The sequence below is a fragment of the Engystomops pustulosus genome, chromosome 5 (assembly GCF_040894005.1).
Source record: "Engystomops pustulosus chromosome 5, aEngPut4.maternal, whole genome shotgun sequence".
NCBI classification, from domain to species: Eukaryota; Metazoa; Chordata; class Amphibia; order Anura; family Leptodactylidae; genus Engystomops; species Engystomops pustulosus.
The window spans coordinates 196,739,224-196,764,453 of NC_092415.1; the positions used below are offsets into that span (position 1 = coordinate 196,739,224).

The following is a 25,230-nucleotide window of genomic DNA, read 5'->3' on the forward strand; positions in this document are numbered from 1 at the left end:
ATCTTATTTTCGTTGTTATGCAGAGGATGGAGGTTTTTTTTTTTTTTTTTTACTGTAATTTCGTACACCAGCGCAAGGGGGCGACAAAGAGATCTGAATCGGTTTAAATTTAAAGGGATCCTCCAACTCTACATGAGCCAATGAGCCTATCTATCTATCTATCTATCTCCTATCTATCTATCTATCTATCTATCTATGTATGTATCTATCTCATATCTATCTATCTATCTCCTATCTATCTATCTATCTCCTATCTATCTATCTATCTATCTATGTATGTATCTATCTCATATCTATCTATCTATCTATCTATCTATCTCCTATCTATCTATCTATCTATCTATCTATATATCTATGTATCTATCTATCTATCTCCTATCTATCTATCTATCTCATATCTATCTATCTATCTATCTCATATCTATCTATCTATGTATGTATCTATCTTATATCTATCTATCTATCCATCTCATATCTATCTATCTATGTATGTATCTATCTCATATCTATCTATCTCATATCTATCTATCTATCTCATATCTATCTATCTATCTATCTATCTGTACTAACCTTCCTCCCTTCTTGCCTTTTTGCCATCTTCCCTTCCCTGCTGTGCATGGCTCTAGAGCCGAAGTCCTGATGATGTCAGTGGTGATGCAGGGAGCCGAGGGGCATTTGTATGCCAAGTCTGACATGGCGTAGAATTGTGCCACAGCCTGCAACTGAACAGGAGAAGGCTATAGGCCAGTGATGGTGAACCTTTTGGAGCCTTAGTGCCCAAACTTCAACCAAAAGCCACTTATTTATTGCAAAGTGCCAGTGCAGCAATTTAAGCAGTAATTTATTTCCCCTTGTTCTTTGACAACTTTCAATCATTCAGCCTCCTAAAGACACCAACGCAGTTGAAAGGAGGAGGGCAAATTCATCTATCATTGTAGGAAGATTCTGTAGGAAGATTCTTTGAGTCCTGTCTGGTGAACTTCATGCTGGGGTGATGGCCTGGGTGCCCACAGAAAGGGCTCCGAGTGCCGCCTCTGGCACCAGTGCCATAGGTTTGCCTCCACTGCTATAGGCAGTGCTCAGGCGCAGGGCAGGAATTCCCTGTGACGCCACAGAGCTGCAGCACCACCCCTTTCACACCGCTCAACGCCAATGAGGGGAAATGGACCCAATTCCTGGCCATATGCTGGGAATTGCGCCTATTTTAGGGCATGTATGCCAGAAAATTGGTCCTGATAAGTCCTGATATATGTGCCCACTCATCCAACTCTATCTAAGGCTACATGCACACGATGTATGCCCGACGTACCAGAGCCCGGCCCTGGAGAGAGGAGGAGGGGGAGAGCGCTGCTCATCCCCGCCCCTCTCCGTACAGTAACATAGGTCCCGGTGCCGTATTCCGTAGAAAGATAGGACATGTCCTATCTTTGTACGGGCTACGGAGCAGTACAGTGCCGCACGTGTGCGGCACCGTACCACTCCCGTATGGCACCGTGAGGCATTGAAGTGTATGGGGGACGTATATAAGCCGTATATATATACGTCGGCCGTAGATACGTCCCCGATACATTCATGTGAATGTAGCCTAAAGATGTAACCTCCTGGGTCAACCGGACACACTTGGAAATCCTCGTCTTTCCCGCTCATTTGGGGACAGTTAGGAAGAATCCACATCCATCCGTGCTGAAAGTTCTAAGAATCCTCATCCATGTGATCCCGGTAAAATCGACACATTTCATGTCCTATTTTTGCGTGGGATATTTTTGGACTCCTCGTAGCCGATGAATGACATCTGATAAAGCTTAATGGCTCCCATATAATTTTAGAGTCCGGCCCTCGTCCAGGTAATTGGATATTATCGAGCCTGACAAAAAAATGTAAAAAAAATTGGCAGCTCTGAAAGCGTCGGAGGCTCCGGGCCGGAGCGCGTCTCTGGGTTCCGTATTCTAAGAGCCGATCAATAAAATAATTTCCATTCTCTTCTTCTGTTTCGTTGCGAATTTGAAATTAAAATTGTATTGACAGTCGTGCGTGTTCCTGATGCCCTCATCGCAGATCAGTTACAGGCGAGCAGCGAGTCAGGATGCAACGCGCGTCCATCTGGCCACCGCCATCTGCCAAGCAATTTAAGATCGGAGGATTACTGGAGGTTTAATTACATCTGATGATCAGACTTCACAACGTATAAGAGCGGCCCTGGACCGCGCCAGCACCGGGGGGCCCCATGTATGGCCCCATCCACCTCACCCAACCCCGGCCCCCTGCTCCATCCATAGACTCCCAGCAAAACATCTTAACACTCGGTATCTCGCAATATTATATTTTTAGACCTTTAAGGCTAATCTGCCGCCTCAGCAGAATTTATACCATCTCCAATTAGAATAAGTGCTGCCGCTGCGTTTTCTAAAAATTTTTATTTTTTTTAGTCGTCTCCCTGTAATGGGATTTAGTACAGAAAATTGCAACAGTGTTTCAGAATGAACGGTCCCGTCACTTACAGCTGCCAATGTTCTTATCCCGTGCCAGGTGACCCACTAATACATGTTACAGAGGAGTATGGAAGCTTTCTGCATCACTTATGGAGGATTGAAAGGGAAAAGGGAGAGAAATGATAGAAGATAGATAGATAAAAACGGATGGGAGCTTTATTAGCCCAAGTGCAGACCCTGTTCAGGATCCTTTTTCTTTGGAGTACAATCGCCTGGTGTGTCAAGACCAGTTTTTTGGAGTTTGCACCCACAAAGTTTTTTTGTTATTGCTTTGGTGCTGCTGGATTTCTAATGCTTTTAGATAGATAGATAGATAGATAGATAGGAGATAGATAGATAGATAGATAGACAGATAGATAGATAGATAGACAGATAGATAGATAGATAGATAGATAGATAGATAGACAGATAGATAGGAGATAGATAGATAGATAGATATGAGATAGATAGATATGAGATAGATAGATATGAGATAGATAGATAGATAGATAGATAGATATGAGATAGATATGAGATAGATATGAGATAGATAGATATTAGATAGATTTGAGATAGATATGAGATAGATAGATAGATATGAGATAGATATGAGATAGATAGATATGAGATAGATAGATAGATAGATAGATAGATATGAGATAGATAGATATGAGATAGATAGATAGATAGATAGATAGATATGAGATAGATAGATATGAGATAGATAGATAGATAGATAGATAGATAGATAGATAGGAGATAGATATTAGATAGATAGATAGATAGATAGATAGATAGATAGATAGATAGATAGATAGATAGATAGATATTAGATAGATTTGAGATAGATATGAGTTAGATAGATATGAGATAGATAGATAGATAGATAGATAGATAGATATGAGATAGATAGATAGATAGATAGATATGAGTTAGATAGATATGAGATAGATAGATAGATAGATAGATAGATAGGAGATAGATATATAGATAGATATGAGATAGATAGATAGATAGATAGATAGGTAGATATGAGATAGATAGATATGAGATAGATAGATATGAGATAGATAGATAGATAGATAGATAGATAGATAGATAGATAGATATGAGATAGATAGATAGGAGATAGATATGAGATAGATAGGAGATAGATAGATATGAGATAGATAGATAGATAGATAGATAGATATGAGATAGATAGATATGAGATAGATAGATATGAGTTAGATAGATAGATATGAGATAGATAGATATGAGATAGACAGATAGATAGACAGATAGATAGATAGATAGGAGATAGATAGATAGATAGATAGATAGATAGATAGACAGATAGATAGGAGATAGATAGATAGATAGATAGATAGATAGATATTAGATAGATAGATATTAGATAGATTTGAGATAGATATGAGATAGATAGATATGAGATAGATATGAGATAGATAGATAGATATGAGATAGATATGAGATAGAAAGATATGAGATAGATAGATAGATAGATAGATATGAGATAGATAGATAGATAGATATGAGATAGATAGATAGATAGATAGGAGATAGATATTAGATAGATAGATAGATAGATAGATAGATATTAGATAGATTTGAGATAGATATGAGTTAGATAGATATGAGATAGATAGATAGATAGATATGAGATAGATAGATAGATAGATAGATATGAGATAGATAGATAGATAGATAGATAGGAGATAGATAGATAGATATGAGATAGATAGATAGATAGATAGATAGATAGATAGATAGATATGTTATGATATTTAGATAATATGAGATAATTTGGGGCATGTATTATTCCTTTTTGGAGCAGTAAAAGGCAAAACCATCTGCACACCTCTCTCTGCTCTGTGGGACCTCAGTAGTGTTCAACCAAAAGCCTTCTGCAGATTTTACTCAGATCAGAAATGCAGCATTGTGAAGCAGATTTAGGCAGAGAGCACAGAGCACAGCAGTGTGAGGACACACCTCCAGTGCACTTAAGAAGCTACAATCCTGTAGCTGTAGCTGCGTAGTTGACAGTCCTGCTGCTACAAACAACATACAGAAAGGTCTGATTATGCATCTCCCCAGGGACAATACGTAACACAGGACGCAGTGCTGCATAGTTCCACCTGCTGACAGGTTCCCTTTAAGAAAACCACTTGCGTACAATAGAATTTGGGTAAAGCCTAATATAAAACTGTTGTGATTCTCTTCCGCTGCTATACTACAGATTACACATCACTATGGTGCACATGTAGTAATACCGCACAGGGCGCTGCATCGGGGGACGGCTCCTATAATGCAATGAATCTCCAGATTAGGTTTGGATGTAAGTAGTAAACTTGCTGAGGGCGGCATTAGAGGATGTGATATTGATAATGTGAGTGGTGATACAGTCTGATTATCATACAATGTCACATTCAATATCACATCTACCTTCCCAGTACAGTGTACAGGGAGCGGGGGGGGGGGGGGGTACATTACATCCGCTCCACCATCAAGGACACTCAAGGTCAGAAAAAAAATTGCTGGAAAAGTTGCGGTTTTATACAAACCTCCTTTATTCTAAACAAAAAAATGCTAATTACATTTTGGAAAAAAAAATTCTAGACATGTAAATGGGTGAGGGCTTGAGTTTTGCAGGATGAGACATATTTTTTGATAGCCAATTTTATGGATTGTCTATTTTATTAAAAAGCATTTCAGGAATTTTAAAAATTTTGGTTTAATTTCTGATTTGATACTTTTTTAACCATTAAAAAAAAATTAAGTAACTTTTGTTTCATCATATGCTAATACGCTCCCCCACGGAGCAATGCGAGGGCTTGTTTTTTCAGAGACAGTTTGTAGTTTTTATTCGTATCAGTTCGGGACATGATTGTTGTGATCACTTACATTTTTTTTTTTTTTGTGATTATGATTAAGCAATTATGTATTATTATTTTTTTATACTTTGTAGTTACTAATTAGTGATTCTGATAATAGTTGTGTTTTTTCAGTCCCTCAAAAAATACTGCATAGTTTGATTGTATTTTTAGCCTGGAATTTTTTTCCATATTTTTTATTTATTTTTCCATTTTTTTATCTTAAAATTTTTTATTTTTTATTATTATTATTATTATTTTTTTACTATTAGGGTACTTGAAAGCTTCTTACATCTGTGCCAAGGTATCCCTGGCAAAGTGCTCCAGCATTAAGAGGTAAATCCTCCATCCTCATCCCTAGATATAACCCTGTTCCATGATTTTCTATACTTTAGGTTTTTACTTTTTATTTTTATTTAATTTTTTGTTATCATATATTTTTATATATTTTATTTTTATTTTTTTATTATATATTTTTATTTTTTTAATTATATACACCCCATGATCCCCCTCCATGTGACCCCTCTATGCCCTCCCCCCTGCAGTGCCAGACATTTTGGCAGCCATGATGCCTCTTTTTCCTTCACTTTCCTCCACAGTCATTTCTAAATTTTCTGCCAGTTAAATTGTCCTCGGGGAAACATCTGCATGAGATTTCAGCCGCCCCATTTCTTCTAATATCTTCTGACAGTTTGCTCTACTCCTGACAGAACATATATCAAAGGGCAAATTCGAGAACTTGACACGTTCTTTGATACAATTGGCAAAAAAAAAAAATTGTAGGCATTAAAAAAAAAAGTTCTAGGAGGATTTAGGGTTTTCTTAGCATAAAAAATTAACAAAAGTCGTGAAATGGGAGAAATATAATCCAGCGTATACTATGGGCCAGATGTATCACTCTTTTTTTTCTGTTTTCAGGACTTTTCATAGTGTTGCACTGTTTTTGCGCCAGTTTTGCAACTAAACTTTTTATTTAGGCACAAAAACACTCCAGCCTGAAGGTGGCGTAAACTGAGTAGCAACACTGAGCTCTTGTGCAGAGCAGCTCATCCCCAGCAGCAGAGCTCAACAGACACTACAGACACTATGTGCAGCCTCTGTTTACAGTTCATGACCTTCTATTTACAAAACAATTTGCAAAAGCAGCAGCTCAGACCAGGAGGGAAGAGAAGTGTGTGGGAGATGCAGACAGGACCGATAAGTGTCCCATGTAGCAGGAGGAGCTGCAGACAGGACAGAGAAGTTTCCCCTGTAGTAGGATAGAAGAGAAGTGAGTGGGAGCTGCAGACAGGACAGAGAAGTGTCCCGTGTAGCAAGATAGAAGAGAAGTGTGTGGTGGAGGAAATAGTACACAGAAGTGTCCCTCATGTAGTAAGATAGAGGAGAAGTGTGTGGGAGCTGCCGACAGTACAGAGAAGTGTCCCCATGTAGCATGATAGAAGAGAAGTGAGTGGGAGCTGTAGACAGGACAGAGTCCCTGTGTCCCTGTGTAGCAGGATGACCTCACTGGTGTCTGAGGGGGATACTGTGCAGAATTACAGGGGTGCAGCAGGAGACCTGCACTGGGGGATCCCCTCCAGGAGAAGCCCCTGCTGAGGAGGTCACTGGGTGCTGGGTGTCACACACCTGGGTGCTGCTGTGAGTATTATCTTCATTCTGGGCTGTGGGAGAAGCAGAGAGGAGCTTGTAGCAGGATCACATGTAACTGCCCGAATCTAGCATTGCGCCATAAAGGGAACCTACCACCACAAATCTACCTGTAAAGGTAGATCGGGTGGTAGGTGGATCAATGGGACGTGAGGATAGCCCTTTTAAGGGCTAATCCTCACGTCCCCGCACTTCTTTAGTAACTTTTATTTTACTTTTATGGTAATTTTATTATGCGGCTAATGGGGCGTGGAGTAGCCGCATCTGAGGTTACACGAGGCGGCTACTCCACGCCCCGGTAGCCACTTTACCCCTCCTACTCACCATCTTCGGCGCGCAGCTTCTCGTAGCTGCGCGCCCTCGCCCGCCGATCCTGCCGTCTGCGCATGCGCAGAACAGCAGGCCCGCGCCTGCGCAGCCCCGGCTTCGGAGCAGTGACCGCGCAGGCGCGGGCCTGCTGTTCTGCTCATGCGCAGACGGCAGGATCGTCGGACGAGGGCGCGCAGCTACGAGCAGCTGCGCGCCGAAGATGGGTGAGTAGGAGGGGTAAAGTGGCTACCGGGGCGTGGAGCCGCCTCGTGTAATCTCAGATGCGGCTACTCCACGCCCCGGTAGCCGCATAATAAAATTACCATAAAAGTAAAATAAAAGTTACTAAAGAAGTGCAGGGACGTGAGGATTAGCCCTTAAGGGGACTATCCTCACGTCCCATTGATCCACCTACCACCCAATCTACCTTTATAGGTAGATTTGTGGTGGTAGGTTCCCTTTAACTGCGCCAAAATTGCGCCTAAACTGTTTTAAAGTAAAGTGATTAATAAGAGGCAGAAAATATACTTATCACAGATGGTTGTAGCTTGTGATAATTCTGGCAAAACAGTGCGCAACTACTACACTTAGGCGCACAAAAGTGATAAATGTGGCCCTATGTTGTTTATCTACCTGTCTCATATATATATATATACCTTTGAATATGATATGTATTATAAAATTCTGCAGAAGTTGCGTTGAGTATTATGAGGTGTATATTGCAACGTTCTGCAGCAGCTGAGGTGTGTATTATGATGTTCTGCAGCAGCTGAGGTGTGTATTATGATGTTCTGCAGCAGCTGTGGTGTGTATTATGAGGTTCAGCAGCATCTGTGTTTTGTATTATGAGGCTCTGCAGCAGCTGAGCTGTGTATTATGATGTTCTGCAGCAGCTGATGAGTGTATTATGAGGTTCTGCAGCAGCTGTGGTGTGTATAATGGTGTGTATTATACTGTATCCGGTAGCAATCTCTATGGCCGTATATAGTAATAATAGTACAGTGAATGTCGCGGTGAGCGCGTTGCGTCCTCGTACACAGGTTTCCTTTCACGTGACATTTGATGGAGATGACTTAATGCCTCGATAATTTCGGATGGAGGAGCCTGAAGTTTACTGACATTTCATGCTCTTAATAATGGAGCAGCTGCTGCGGTAGCGCATATTTATAATCCGCAGCAGCCGAATCAAGTGTGAGGAACCTCAGGAGCTCCGGGTCCCTGAATACGACCCGCAGGACACCTGATCCGCAATTCATTGTCACCCCACACAATCCGGGGTAATTCCACTAATGTAAGGATAGGACGAGGCTCCTCCCACTCATCACCAGAAAGTATGTGAACCCTTCCGAAACTCTACAAATCGACTAATTCTGCGCATTGGAGACATTTAATATCACATTCCCGGGAATCTTCATCATAACCTATATCCAAAAGGCAGAAATAGAATCTGCGATTTCCCAGATAATGTAAATGCGGGCGAATATACGGAATATTTATGGGCGAGATTACCCAGAGGACGGATTAGATTGTAGATGGAAAAGGAGATCAGGATATTAAAGGGACAAACTCCTCTCCCCTGCTGAACATTTATCACATCTCTGTTACCATCACAATCCATCCTGATAAACCAGGGGCATTACTCATAGATCCAGGCACCGGGACTGTGGGAATCTTATTATATGTGTTATCCATGGCCTCCTGCCTTCTAAAATCAACTTTCAAAATTATACTTATAGGGGGTGTTACCGTGCTGGAGCTTCATAGGCTCTTAAACTGTGCATGAGCACCCTCTCCCTCCGTAGACTGCTACTGGAGAGAACAGCAGAAAGTGGGAGGGGAAATTGCACAGTGTAACAGCCTCTGAAGCTATAGCGAGGGGAGTAGTTTAGGGAATGTATGATGAGCTCAGATTGGTTGCAAAATAAGACGTGATCAAATCTAACAGAAAGATTGACTTTGTGCTGCTGGCAACCAATCAGTGCTCTGCTCTCATCCCTAGTAGGACTTTGCATTAGGCAAACAATATCAACTATTTGCTAAAACTGGACAACCCCTTTAACTCCTCTGGAGAAATGATAGCTGCATTCTGATCAGTCTGCAGTCGGCCTTTCACAATGCAGAACTTGCTGTTAGATTTAAAGGGGTTGTATATTTTCAGCAAAAAATTATTGCATTGGATAAAAATCTGTCCATGATCATGTGATGTTACACAGGTGCACGGCTCATTATATCCCTGGTCATGTGATGTCACACAGGTGCACGGCTTATTATATCCCCGGTCATGTGATGTCACATAGGTGCATGGATCATCATATCCCTGGTCATGTGATGTCACACAGGTGCACGGATCATCATATCCCTGGTCATGTGATGTCACACAGGTGCACGGCTCGTTATATCCCTGGTCATGTGATGTCACACAGGTGCACGGCTTATTATATCCCCGGTCATGTGATTTCACACAGGTGCACGGCTCATTATATCCCTGGTCATGTGATGTCACACAGGTGCTCAGCTCATTATATCCCTGGTCATGTGATGTCACACAGGTGCTCGGCTCATTATATCCCCGGTCATGTGATGTCACACAGGTGCTCAGCTCATTATATCCCTGGTCATGTGATGTCACACAGGTGCACGGCTTATTATATCCCCGGTCATGTGATGTCACACAGGTGCACGGCTCATTATATCCCCGGTCATGTGATGTCACACAGGTGCACGGCTCATTATATCCCTGGTCATGTGATGTCACACAGGTGCTCAGCTCATTATATCTCTGGTCATGTGATGTCACACAGGTGCTCAGCTCATTATATCTCTGGTCATGTGATGTCACACAGGTGCTCAGCTCATTATATCCCTGGTCATGTGATGTCACACAGGTGCACGGCTTATTATATCCCCGGTCATGTGATGTCACACAGGTGCACGGATCATCATATCCCTGGTCATGTGATGTTACACAGGTGCACGGCTCGTTATATCCATGGTCATGTGATGTCACACAGGTGCACGGCTCGTTATATCCCTGGTCATGTAATGTCACACAGGTGCACGGCTCATTATATCCCTAGTCATTTAATGTCACAGAGGTGTGCGGCTCGCTATATATCTCTGGTCATGTGATGTCACACAGGTGCATGAATCGTTATAGCACAAAGCTCTGATTACTAACAAGGAATGCACCTGTGAGACATCACATGACCAGTTATATAACAAGCCGCACTCCTGTGAGACATCACATGAAATATAATGGGACATGCACCTGTGTGACATCACATGACCAGGGATATAACGAGCCATGCACCTGTGTGACATCACATGACCAGGGATATAACAAGCCAAAACCCCTGTGTGACATCACATAACCAGGGATATAACGAGCCATGCACCTGTGTGACATCACATGACCAGGGATATAACAAGCCGTGCACCTGTGTGACATCACATGACCAGGGATATAACAAGCCATGCACCTGTGTGACATCACATGACCAGGGATATAACGAGCCGCGCACCTGTGTGACATCACATGACCAGGGATATAACAAGCCTTGCCCCTGTGTGACATCACATGACCAGGGATATACCCCATTAGCTTCTCTCCTACAGAGTAGAACAAGTTTTTTTACGTTATTTAAGCCAAATAGGTGAAACAGAAGGATCTCTGGCGTTGGAGACGCTGATAATATCCGGCTCTGTAGCCACATAGTATATAGTATCTCCATCCACAGAGCGGGGGAAGTGCTGATGCAGCAGAGAGAGGGGGGGGGGGCGCTGCCCACTCAGAGTCAATCTGTTAATGTACCTCTGGGTCACATTGATCCGTACAGATGGGGAAGGGGTCACTGCTTCTTTTTATGGGGCCAAAAACACAGGATCATCCAAAAAATAATGCGGTAAATAGAGACCTAATGATCGGAGATGACACAGGTGCCGATCAGGGGGCGAACAGGTCACATGACTCATAACACTGTCAGATACAGATATACTGCTATGTGCACAGTGTATACGGATATACCGCTATATGCAGAGTATATACAGATATACCGCTATATGCACAGTGTATACAGATATACCGCTATATGCAGAGTATATACAGATATACCGCTATATGCAGAGTATATACAGATATACCGCTATATGCAGTGTATATACAGATATACCGCTATATGCAGAGTATATACAGATATACCGCTATATGCACAGTATATACAGATATACCGCTATATGCAGAGTATATACAGATATACCGCTATATGCAGTGTATATACAGATATACCGCTATATGCAGAGTATATACAGATATACCGCTATATGCACAGTGTATACAGATATACCGCTATATGCAGAGTATATACAGATATACCGCTATATGCAGAGTATATACAGATATACCGCTATATGCACAGTATATACAGATATAGCGCTATATGCACAGTATATACAGATATACCGCTATATGCACAGTATATACAGATATACCACTATATGCACAGTATATACAGATATACCGCTATATGCACAGTGTATACAGATATACCGCTATATGCACAGTATATACAGATATACCACTATATGCACAGTATATACAGATATACCGCTATATGCAGAGTATATACAGATATACCACTATATGCACAGTGTATACAGATATACCGCTATATGCAGAGTATATACAGATATACCGCTATATGCAGAGTATATACAGATATACCGCTATATGCAGAGTATATACAGATATACCGCTATATGCACAGTATATACAGATATACCGCTATATGCACAGTATATACAGATATACCGCTATATGCACAGTATATACAGATATACCGCTATATGCACAGTATATACAGATATACCGCTATATGCACAGTATATACAGATATACCGCTATATGCACAGTATATACAGATATACCGCTATATGCACAGTATATACAGATATACCGCTATATGCACAGTATATACAGATATACCGCTATATGCACAGTATATACAGATATACCGCTATATGCACAGTATATACAGATATACCGCTATAAACGCAGTGTATACAGATATACCGCTATATGCACAGTATATACAGATATACCGCTATATGCACAGTATATACAGATATACCGCTATATGCACAGTATATACAGATATACCACTATATGCACAGTATATACAGATATACCGCTATATGCACAGTATATACAGATATACCGCTATAAACGCAGTGTATACAGATATACCGCTATATGCACAGTATATACAGATATACCGCTATATGCACAGTATATACAGATATACCGCTATATGCACAGTATATACAGATATACCGCTATATGCACAGTGTATACAGATATACCGCTATAAACGCAGTGTATACAGATATACCGCTATATGCACAGTATATACAGATATACCGCTATATGCACAGTATATACAGATATACCGCTATATGCACAGTATATACAGATATACCGCTATATGCAGAGTATATACAGATATACCGCTATATGCAGTGTATATACAGATATACCGCTATATGCACAGTATATACAGATAGACCGCTATATGCAGAGTATATACAGATATACCGCTATATGCAGAGTATATACAGATATACCGCTATATGCACAGTATATACAGATAGACCGCTATATGCAGAGTATATACAGATATACCGCTATATGCAGAGTATATACAGATATACCGCTATATGCAGTGTATATACAGATATACCGCTATATGCACAGTATATACAGATATACCACTATATGCACAGTATATACAGATATACCGCTATATGCAGAGTATATACAGATATACCGCTATATGCACAGTGTATACAGATATACCGCTATATGCACAGTATATACAGATATACAGCTATATGCACAGTGTATACAGATATACCGCTATATGCACAGTATATACAGATATACCGCTATATGCACAGTATATACAGATATACCGCTATATGCACAGTATATACAGATATACCGCTATATGCACAGTATATACAGATATACCGCTATATGCACAGTATATACAGATATACCGCTATATGCACAGTATATACAGATATACCGCTATATGCACAGTATATACAGATATACCGCTATATGCACAGTATATACAGATATACCGCTATATGCACAGTATATACTGATATACCGCTATATGCACAGTATATACAGATATACCGCTATATGCACAGTGTATACAGATATACCGCTATATGCATAGTATATACAGATATACCGCTATATGCAGAGTATATACAGATAGACCGCTATATGCAGTGTATATACAGATATACCGCTATATGCACAGTATATACAGACATACCACTATATGCACAGTATATACAGATATACCGCTATATGCACAGTATATACAGATATACCGCTATATGCACAGTATATACAGATATACCGCTATATGCACAGTATATACAGATATACCGCTATATGCACAGTGTATACAGATATACCGCTATATGCACAGTATATACAGATATACCGCTATATGCACAGTATATACAGATATACCGCTATATGCACAGTATATACAGATATACCGCTATATGCACAGTATATACAGATATAGCGCTATATGCACAGTATATACAGATATACCGCTATATGCATAGTATATACAGATATACCGCTATATGCAGAGTATATACAGATATACCGCTATATGCACAGTATATACAGATATACCACTATATGCACAGTATATACAGATATACCGCTATATGCACAGTATATACAGATATACCGCTATATGCACAGTATATACAGATATACCGCTATATGCACAGTATATACAGATATACCGCTATATGCACAGTGTATACAGATATACCGCTATATGCACAGTATATACAGATATACAGCTATATGCACAGTATATACAGATATACCGCTATATGCACAGTGTATACAGATATACCGCTATATGCACAGTATATACAGATATACCACTATATGCACAGTATATACAGATATACCGCTATATGCACAGTATATACAGATATACCGCTATATGCACAGTGTATACAGATATACCGCTATATGCACAGTATATACAGATATACCGCTATATGCACAGTGTATACAGATATACCGCTATATGCACAGTATATACAGATATACCGCTATATGCACAGTATATACAGATATACCGCTATATGCACAGTGTATACAGATATACCGCTATATGCACAGTATATACAGATATACCGCTATATGCACAGTATATACAGATATACCGCTATATGCACAGTATATACAGATATACCGCTATATGCACAGTATATACAGATATACCGCTATATGCACAGTATATACAGATATACCGCTATATGCACAGTATATACAGATATACCGCTATATGCACAGTATATACAGATATACCGCTATATGCACAGTATATACAGATATACCGCTATATGCACAGTATATACAGATATACCGCTATATGCACAGTATATACAGATATACCGCTATATGCACAGTATATACAGATATACCGCTATATGCACAGTGTATACAGATATACCGCTATATGCACAGTATATACAGATATACCGCTATATGCACAGTGTATACAGATATACCGCTATATGCACAGTATATACAGATATACCGCTATATGCACAGTATATACAGATATACCGCTATATGCACAGTATATACAGATATACCGCTATATGCAGTGTATATACAGATATACCGCTATATGCAGAGTATATACAGATATACCGCTATATGCACAGTATATACAGATATACCGCTATATGTACAGTATATACAGATATACCGCTATATGCACAGTATATACAGATATACCGCTATATGCACAGTATATACAGATATACCGCTATATGCAGTGTATATACAGATATACCGCTATATGTACAGTATATACAGATATACCGCTATATGCACAGTATATACAGATATACCGCTATATGCACAGTATATACAGATATAGCGCTATATGTACAGTATATACAGATATACCGCTATATGCACAGTATATACAGATATACCGCTATATGCACAGTATATACAGATATACCACTATATGCACAGTATATACAGATATACCGCTATATGCAGTGTATATACAGATATACCGCTATATGTACAGTATATACAGATATAGCGCTATATGCACAATATATACAGATATACCGCTATATGCAGTGTATATACAGATATACCGCTATATGTACAGTATATACAGATATACCGCTAAATGCACAGTATATACAGATATACCGCTATATGCACAGTATATACAGATATACCGCTATATGCAGTGTATATACAGATATACCGCTATATGCAGTGTATATACAGATATACCGCTATATGCACAGTATATACAGATATACCGCTATATGCAGTGTATATACAGATATACCGCTATATGCAGTGTATATACAGATATACCGCTATATGCACAGTATATACAGATATACCGCTATATGCAGTGTATATACAGATATACCACTATATGCACAGTGTATACAGATATACCGCTATATGCACAGTGTATACAGATATACCGCTATATGCACAGTATATACAGATATACCGCTATATGCACAGTGTATACAGATATACCGCTATATGCACAGTATATACAGATATACCGCTATATGCACAGTATATACAGATATACCGCTATATGCACAGTATATACAGATATAGCGCTATATGCACAGTATATACAGATTTACCGCTATATGCACAGTATATACAGATATACCGCTATATGCACAGTATATACAGATATACCGCTATATGCACAGTATATACAGATGTACCGCTATATGCACAGTATATACAGATATACCGCTATATGCACAGTATATACAGATATACCGCTATATGCACAGTATATACAGATATACCGCTATATGCACAGTGTATACAGATATACCGCTATATGCATAGTATATACAGATATACCGCTATATGCACAGTATATACAGATATACCGCTATATGCACAGTATATACAGATATACCGCTATATGCACAGTATATACAGATATAGCGCTATATGTACAGTATATACAGATATACCGCTATATGCACAGTATATACAGATATACCGCTATATGCACAGTGTATACAGATATACCGCTATATGCACAGTATATACAGATATACCGCTATATGCACAGTATATACAGATATACCGCTATATGCACAGTATATACAGATATACCGCTATATGCACAGTATATACAGATATACCGCTATATGCACAGTATATACAGATATACCGCTATATGCACAGTATATACAGATATACCGCTATATGCACAGTATATACAGATATACCGCTATATGCACAGTATATACAGATATACCGCTATATGCACAGTATATACAGATATACCGCTATATGCACAGTGTATACAGATATACCGCTATATGCATAGTATATACAGATATACCGCTATATGCACAGTATATACAGATATACCGCTATATGCACAGTATATACAGATATACCGCTATATGCACAGTATATACAGATATACCGCTATATGCGCAGTGTATACAGATATACCGCTATATGCACAGTATATACAGATTTATATATATATATATACAGATAAAGGTGATCCCTTTAATTAGAATTCTTTCCCCAGAAATGCACAATGTCCTGGGCGTAACTAGGGGTTGCAGGGCCCCATAGAAGACTTCTGAATGGGGCCCCTGCTTATTAATCTACATATTACACTCATATATACACATATTTATATACCTATATACATATTTATATGCTGTTATTTATGACAGTTCTTCTAGTTTTGGAGGACTCAGCATGATCGTGTATTGTCTAAATATCCCATTGATTTCCATATGAGCCATGTAATGCCTCACTTCGCCTGTGGAGGCGCTGTAGTATTTCTTTATAGATCATAGATTTAACACTGGACTTACTTTAAATTTCTGTGGTGCTGAAAAATTTGGAATACAGTCATTCTTTGTCCTGTCGGATTTGTGTCATTGCCTCTTGTAGTAGATATTAGTCACGGACAATAGGTCTAGTTGTACAGTAGATTATAACAGTCTATGAAAACTTAAGAATAAAGGGTTAATTTAGAATCTCCTGTTTGAAGCACTGACGGCTTTTCACAATCTACCAAGCACAGCGCCATGCAGACTATAGTGGTTGTGCTTGGTATTGCAGCTCTTCCCCATTCACTTAAATGAGACCGAACAGAAAACAGGCCATGGAGGTGATGACAATGTCTTGTGAATTAGGAGCAGCGCTCCCCGAGAACTTTACAATCCAGGTCCAATCCAGGGGGGTGGAGGGGGAGGGTGGGGGGGGGGGTTAGCTGATACAATATTACCAACCTATCCTAAGGATATAGTGGATTAGGCATCATTACCGAAATCCTGGGGCACCCCTTTACATTTTCTAAATGTCCTAAGTAACAACAAAGAACAGACACAAACCCTGTACAAACTCAGATCTGCTACATCATATACGTGTGTATTACTATAAATCACTGTATATCCAAAATAATAAAACAATAGAACAAGTCAGTGTCACCAGGCAGAGAATACAATGACACTATTACACATCTCACATCAGATGGTCACTGTGAGGAGCACTGCTCAGCACCTGTACAGGGGACTTTCCCTAAAAATTATACTGCCCAAATGGTAGGCAGAATAGAAGGGCTCAGCAGTGCCACCTAGTGGTCACAGCAGACATAGCAGCAGATGGGAGTAACTACAGAGGGACTGCTCCTGGTTCAAAGAGATAAGATATTGATCAATAGATAGATAGATAGATAGATAGGAGATAGATAGATAGATAGATAGATAAGAGATAGATAGATAGATAGATAGATAGATAGATAGATAGATAGATAGATAGATAGATAGATAGATAGATATGAGATAGATGGATAGATAGATAGATAAGAGATAGATAGATATGAGATAGATACATAGATAGATAGATAGATAGATAGATAGATAGATAGATAGATAGATAGATAGATAGATAGATAGATATGAGATAGATGGATAGATAGATAGATAAGAGATAGATAGATATGAGATAGATACATAGATAGATAGATAGATAGATAGATAGATAGATAGATAGATAGATAGATATGAGATAGATGGATAGATAGATAGATAGATAAGAGATAGATAGATATGAGATAGATACATAGATAGATAGATAGATAGATAGATGGATAGATAGATAGATAAGAGATAGATAGATAGATAGATAGAAGATAGATAAGAGATAGATAGATAGATAGATAGATAGATAGATAGATAGATAGATAGATAGATAGATAGATAGATATGAGCAGTGTCGGACTGGCCCACCAGAGTACCACAGGATCCTCCGGTGGGCTCTGGCTCAATCCAATTCTGAACCCCAGCGGTCCATCAGAAAACACCACAATTTGGAGGCTGCTAGAGTATATTTCCTGGGGGATAATGAGTGGGCCCCCAAATTGATTTTCGCTGGTGGGCCTAAGGAAACCCAGTCCGAAACTGGACATGAGATGGTAGATAGATAGATAGATTTTAGATAGATAGATTTTAGATAGATAGATAGATAGATAGATAGATAGATAGATATGAGATAGATAATAGATAGATAGATAGATAGATAGATAGATAGATAGGAGATAGATAGATAGATAGATAGATAGATAGATAGATAGATAGATATTAGATAGATAGGAGATAGATAGATAGATAGATAGATAGATAGATAGATATTAGATAGATAGGAGATAGATAGATAGATATGGATAGATATAGAATGAAGGAAAGTTTAGAGCAGCACAGCAACTTCGGTGGGTGCACAGTCCGTAAGTCCCCAGGCAGGGGGACTGTAATATAAAGTCAGGAAAAGGCAGCACTCCAAAAGTAGTTTCAAAAAGGTGGGGTGTCTTTATTCCATAAGCGACGTTTCAGCTCCTTCTTTACGAGCTTGAAAAAGGCTCGTAAGGAGCTGAAACGTCGCTTATGGAATAAAGACACCCCACCTTTTTGAAACTACTTTTGGAGTGCTGCCTCTTCCTGACTTTAGATAAATAGATAGATAGATATGAGATAGATAATAGAGGCATATTATGTAATAATATAGATTATATAGTCTCAGCCTCCTGTGTAGTCAGTGTGCGGTGTTGAGAGGGTTAAATATTTCTATTCTTTCTTTTCTCTGCAATTTATTAACCTTTCACCAAGCAGAAAATCTTTGCTTCTGTAATGTCAGCGAGCCGCAGTGTCACCCGCACGGCCCCGCGCACATATTGATCGCACAAGCGTTATTGTAAATTTTAACATCACGAGGGGGAATTTCTATCATAATCACCTATTTTACAGCAGAACTTTCCAGGGACGTCCGGCCGGTGACTTCATGAATACGGTAATTATGAATTGATTGAAATTGTATTCTCGGTTGCAAATATGTAACGTTTCCCTGATTAATGGCTCATTATATGGACATTTCTCAGGTGGCCCGAAAAGTAACTCTTCCTTAGACTGTCAAACAACTGACATATAAAGGGAGATTCCTGTTTCAGCAAGTAAAACTTATTGATTGTATAATGAAAAGTTATGCAGGTCCATAATATACTTTGTGCATCAATTCTGGATCTCTGCTTGTTGTCATTCAATGGGAATCTTCACTAGTCAAGTTACCAACACTCTCCTATCTATCTATCTATCTATCTCATATCTATCTCATATCTATCTCATATCTATCTATATCATATCTATCTATCTATATCATATCTATCTATCTCATATCTATCTATCTATCTATCTATCTCATATCTATCTCATATCTATCTATCTATCTCATATCTATCTCATATCTATCTATCTCATATCTATCTCATATCTATCTATCTCATATCTATCTATCTATCTATCTATCTCATATCTATCTATCTATCTATCTCATATCTATCTATCTCATATCTATCTATCTATCTATCTATCTATCTATCTATCTATCTATCTATCCATCTATCGGATATATTCCTCTCCATAGAGTGACAGGCATCTCTGTTGGCAGCAGCCGCCCCATAGACATGATACACGCTGCCATAAACAGGAACTGTCTAAACCAATGTATCAAAATCAAAAAACATGCTGCAAAAAGTTTAGGAGCCATTAACTTTGCATGAGGAAAGCCCTTATCATGTATGTCCCCAAAAATGACATTTAAAGGGCCAGCGCTACTTCATGGAATCCAAGTGTCCTTCGAAAAAGTTGATGTAGCAAAGTACAGTCATCTGTAATACACTTTACTCTTCAGGATAAGTCATTAGTGGGACCAGACGGAGGCTCCGGGCACTGACCTATAGCAGGACTGCTTCACTATTATTGTATAAGTTTGATTCTGCAAAACTAAGGAAGAGGAGAAGAGGAGACTGTGACTTACAGCCATGAGCAGAATGTTAAAATGTAGATGTGATACAATGTATATAGGATACAATGTAGATGTGATACAATGTATATAGGATACAATGTATATAGGATACAATGTAGATGTGATATAATGTATATAGTATACAATGTAGACGTGATACAATGGGGGTCATTTATCTTATTTTCCCCTTCTCTGCGCTCTTTTTGCACCTGTTGTGAGTCTATTTTTTTGCACCTCATTTGTCTTCGTTGTTTTGGGTCTTTGTCAAATGCAGATTTTTTTGCGCCTTATTTGACACAAATTTTTTAAAAAGGCGCCATTTGTTGCACAATTCACACCATTGCCTTTCCTAAGCATGGTCAGGACTGGCATTAAATGGCGCCCATATAGGCGCAATAAAGCGGGTGCAAACATCTCTAAAGAGGCGCAAAATAGGCGCAAAACAGTCATTATGCAGCAAAAAAGACGCAAGGACACCAACGGAAGGAAAAGATAAATAACCCCCAATGTATATGGGAAACCATGTAGACAGGATACAATTTAGCTATAATACAATGTAGACGTGATACAATGTATATAGGATTAAATTTATATAGGATACAATGTAGATGTGATACAATGTATATAGGATATTATGTAGATGTGATACAATGTATATATGATATGATGTAGATGTGATACAATGTTTATAGGATACAATGTATATATGATATGAAGTAGATGTGATACAATGTATATAAGATACAATGTATACATGATATGATGTAGATGTGATACAATGTTTATAGGATACAATGTATATAGAATATGATGTAGATGTGATACAATGTTTATAGGATACAATGTATATAGAATATGATGTAGATGTGATACAATGTATATATGATATGATGTAGATGTGATACAATGTTTATAGGATACAATGTATATAGAATATGATGTAGATGTGATACAATGTATATAGGATACAATGTATATAGGATACAATGTATATAGGATACAATGTATATAGGATATGATGTAGATGTGATACAATGTATATAGGATACAATGTATATAGGATACATTGTATGCTTGGAACGCAATAGACACTGAGACATTAGATATCACATGGCCCAAAGTATCCAGAGTCTGCCATGCCCACTGTTGTGTATATGCCCCTACAGTATTACATGGCACAAAAAATATTCTGTGTTATGTGTTCACATTCAGTCCCATAACTTGATCTATAAATCTTAGCGGACGTGAGGGATGACGCAGACCTCTGTACACCGCGCCATGTGGATTTCTACTCTTTAAGTACCCAACACAAGATGTAGTAGAACTGTATTTACATCAGTGTGTATTGTAATGATCCCTTTAAATCACAAAGTATATATCATAGACCAACTCAACTCTGCTACATCTGACCTGTCAAGCCCTAAAAACAAAAGTATAAAACTCTTCATAGACCGGGGGGCTGGGGGGGGGGGGTATTGGCGTAAAATAGCAGGTGAGTCAGTAAAATCCCATTGATGTGTAGTGTTTATATAGCAGCTTGTTCCTAATGTGTGGCTTGTGTAGTAAGTAGCTTTAAGGGGGACTTGCGGTAAAGGAGAAGTGGCTTTAAGATTGCCACTTGGAATGTGCAAACGCCGCTACAATTAGTTATAAGTGGTCACATTACAAGGAAACCACATGCAAACAAACCACAGGGTTATTATAGGAGGTTCAGCGTAGTCCAAGGCGAAAGTTTCAAACTATAAATTATTACAAATCATCCGATAATAGAGAATTATGATTTATAGACCACCCTCCACTATGTAGGGAGGTGCGTCTATCATTTTAGTAAAAAGATTTACCCCCAAAGTCGTCACTTTAAATTTTATTGAAGAAAAATTGAACAAAACGCAAACAATTCCACCCAAAAAGCAACGAAACACAGCGCCGCGCACCATAACGATCATGTGACCTTACGCATCCAACGTCAGCAAAAGTAACAATTTAGATGCAGAACTCGATACATAGAATCCGACTTCCAACTGCCGTTCTGTTTACATTTGAATTTCAAAATATTGCAACAATCCTTAACCCCTTCCTGTAAAAACAAGCCACATTTAAAGCGACGGCGTCAAAATTGGAAGGTTAGGTTCATCTGGGAGACACTGTAGGCCATTGTAAGCCTCAGACCCCGGTATGACTTGATTTTGTAGATGCCCACCTTGGTTAAAGGGGCATCCTGGTCATGGAAAACTACTGGACAAAAAGTTCTTTCTCTTCCTAGCTGGATTTGTCTACATGGGACGCATGCCCTGGTGTAACAGTGCACGCCTGCATCTATTAATAATGATATCCAGGTACCTTACTGGCAAGTTTCAATGCAGATCAATATGGCAGTAATATCCATGTATATTGATTGCCGGGCAGAGAACATCCTGGCAGACAGCCGGCTCCCTTGCCCGGCCCAGGTTTAGCCATCGGGTATTGATACATTTCCCTTTGTTAGATCATACAAGGCGAAGTTCAATCAACATGCCATCTTGATGCCAACATAACCCTGGCATGACAGAGGTGTACCCACCAATGCCAATCAACTTTGCTACAATTTGTTATCCAATAGCAACACAACACAGAACATCACATCACATAGCAATAAGGTAATAATAGGATAAAAACGGTGGCGTTACCGGTAAGGTGGTCCCAGTCTTATGGAGAGGCCCCCGGAAAACTCCTTTAATACTACGAAAGTGCCCATTGCTGAGATGAGTGGAGCTAATGACAAGGTAGTAGCACGCCATACGTTCCACAGTCTCCCATATGTGGGTAGATCGGGCATATAGGTGCCAGGTTAGCTAGCCATGCATCCAGGGCTCAGATTATAGAGTGAAGGGAGCCAGCCATGGGCAGGAGCAGCCAGGGAAACCCTTCCTCGTGTGCGGAGGGTGACGATGATGATGTGAGGCTGCACACTTTCCCCCCCTGGGCAGCAGGCGGTATCGCTAATCCCAGTTTAGCAGTAGCACAATCCAAAATCTAAGTGACAGATCAAGCTTCAGCTGTCACCCATGAGATGCTGACGCTTGCAATGTGGTCCCAGCGCATCCAGGGATCAGTCCATGCAGGATAGACACATATGGACACCTCTGCCTTGTGCAATGCTCAATGCAATCCCTTCATTCTCTTCCAAATGTGCAGAAGCTCCAGCCTCCAGCAGCATCATTCATGGGCAGTCCTGGTGGTGGAGGAGCAGATCCAGCCTAGAGGAGGGCATGCAGCATGCAGAATCCTCTGCCCAGTCAATGCCACTCATCTGCTGAGCTAACTTTCAGTGTGTCTGCATGGTGCCATCTACTCAGTGTCTCTGTGTCGCTATGCTGGGGCTTTGTGACTGGCTCCATCCTCCACCCCCACCTCTTCTCTCTGTCTCTGCCTCTCTCTGCTACCTGCCAGCTCCAGCCCTTCTCAGTATTAAGCAGCAGCAGCAGCATCCCAGCTGGCCAGAGCATGGATCAATCCAGCCCAAAATAGCATGGACCAGAACCAGAACCTGGGCTCAATCCACATGCAAGGGGAGGGAATTATGATTAGTAACACAGGGCAGTATATAGCTGTGCAATATTGTATCATGTGTGTAATAATACATAGTACACATATCACAGCCATGGGGAAACTTTATGGTAATACAATAATAATATTATAGGAAAATATGAGAAAGAAAACAGCAAGAATAGTAAAAATGTATAATATAGTGATGGTAATACAGTAATAATAATAATACATAAAAATTGAAAAAATAATAAGAAGAATTCCTTTATTTATATAGAGCCTACAGATTACGCAACGTTGCACAAAGTATGACAAATTGGTGATAGCAACATAGTAAAAATTAATAGTAATAATAATAATAATAATACATGCAAATGCAAAATTAATAATAAAGTATTGGCAATACAGTAATAATAATAGTCATAATAATGATATAGAAAATAATAATAATAAATGAATACTATAGTAATGGCAATACATTAATAATAATAGTAATAATAAATATATAGAATAATAATGATATTAATAATATAATATGAATAACATAGAAAAGGTACTACAGTAGTACTAATAATATAGAAAATATAAACATGATAATAACATTGAAAATATAATAATAATAATAATAATAATAATAATAATAATAATGAAAACAATATAAAAATCTATTATTGATTATAACATCAATAATGATAAAATAATAAATAATAATATAATAATGGCAATACAATCATAACATTCAAAACATAAAAAATGTAACATAGTAAATTAACTAATATAATAATATAGTGAAAATATATTAAGAGCAACTTGGTAATAAAAATCTATAAAAGTAATAAAATTATAAAAAAAATAAAAAAATATCATAAGGTATCACAAAATACAAGCCTGTGATGCTACAGCATGGGTGGGCTCTGGTAAAATCCCCAGAGCCCTTCTGGCTCATTAGCATAAT

The 25,230-nt window shown here is 38.9% G+C and overlaps 1 protein-coding gene across 1 annotated transcript in view; it reads right to left on the minus strand.

Moving 5' to 3' along the window:
• Positions 1-24,163, minus strand: part of ZNF804B (zinc finger protein 804B) — a 275,236-nt gene extending 251,073 nt beyond the window's left edge. The window contains exon 1 of the mRNA XM_072154276.1: positions 23,417-24,163. Within this exon, the coding sequence (XP_072010377.1) occupies positions 23,417-23,527 (111 nt within the window). The 5' untranslated portion in view covers positions 23,528-24,163. The remainder of the gene's footprint in view (positions 1-23,416) is intronic.
• Between the last annotated feature and the right edge of the window lie 1,067 nt (positions 24,164-25,230).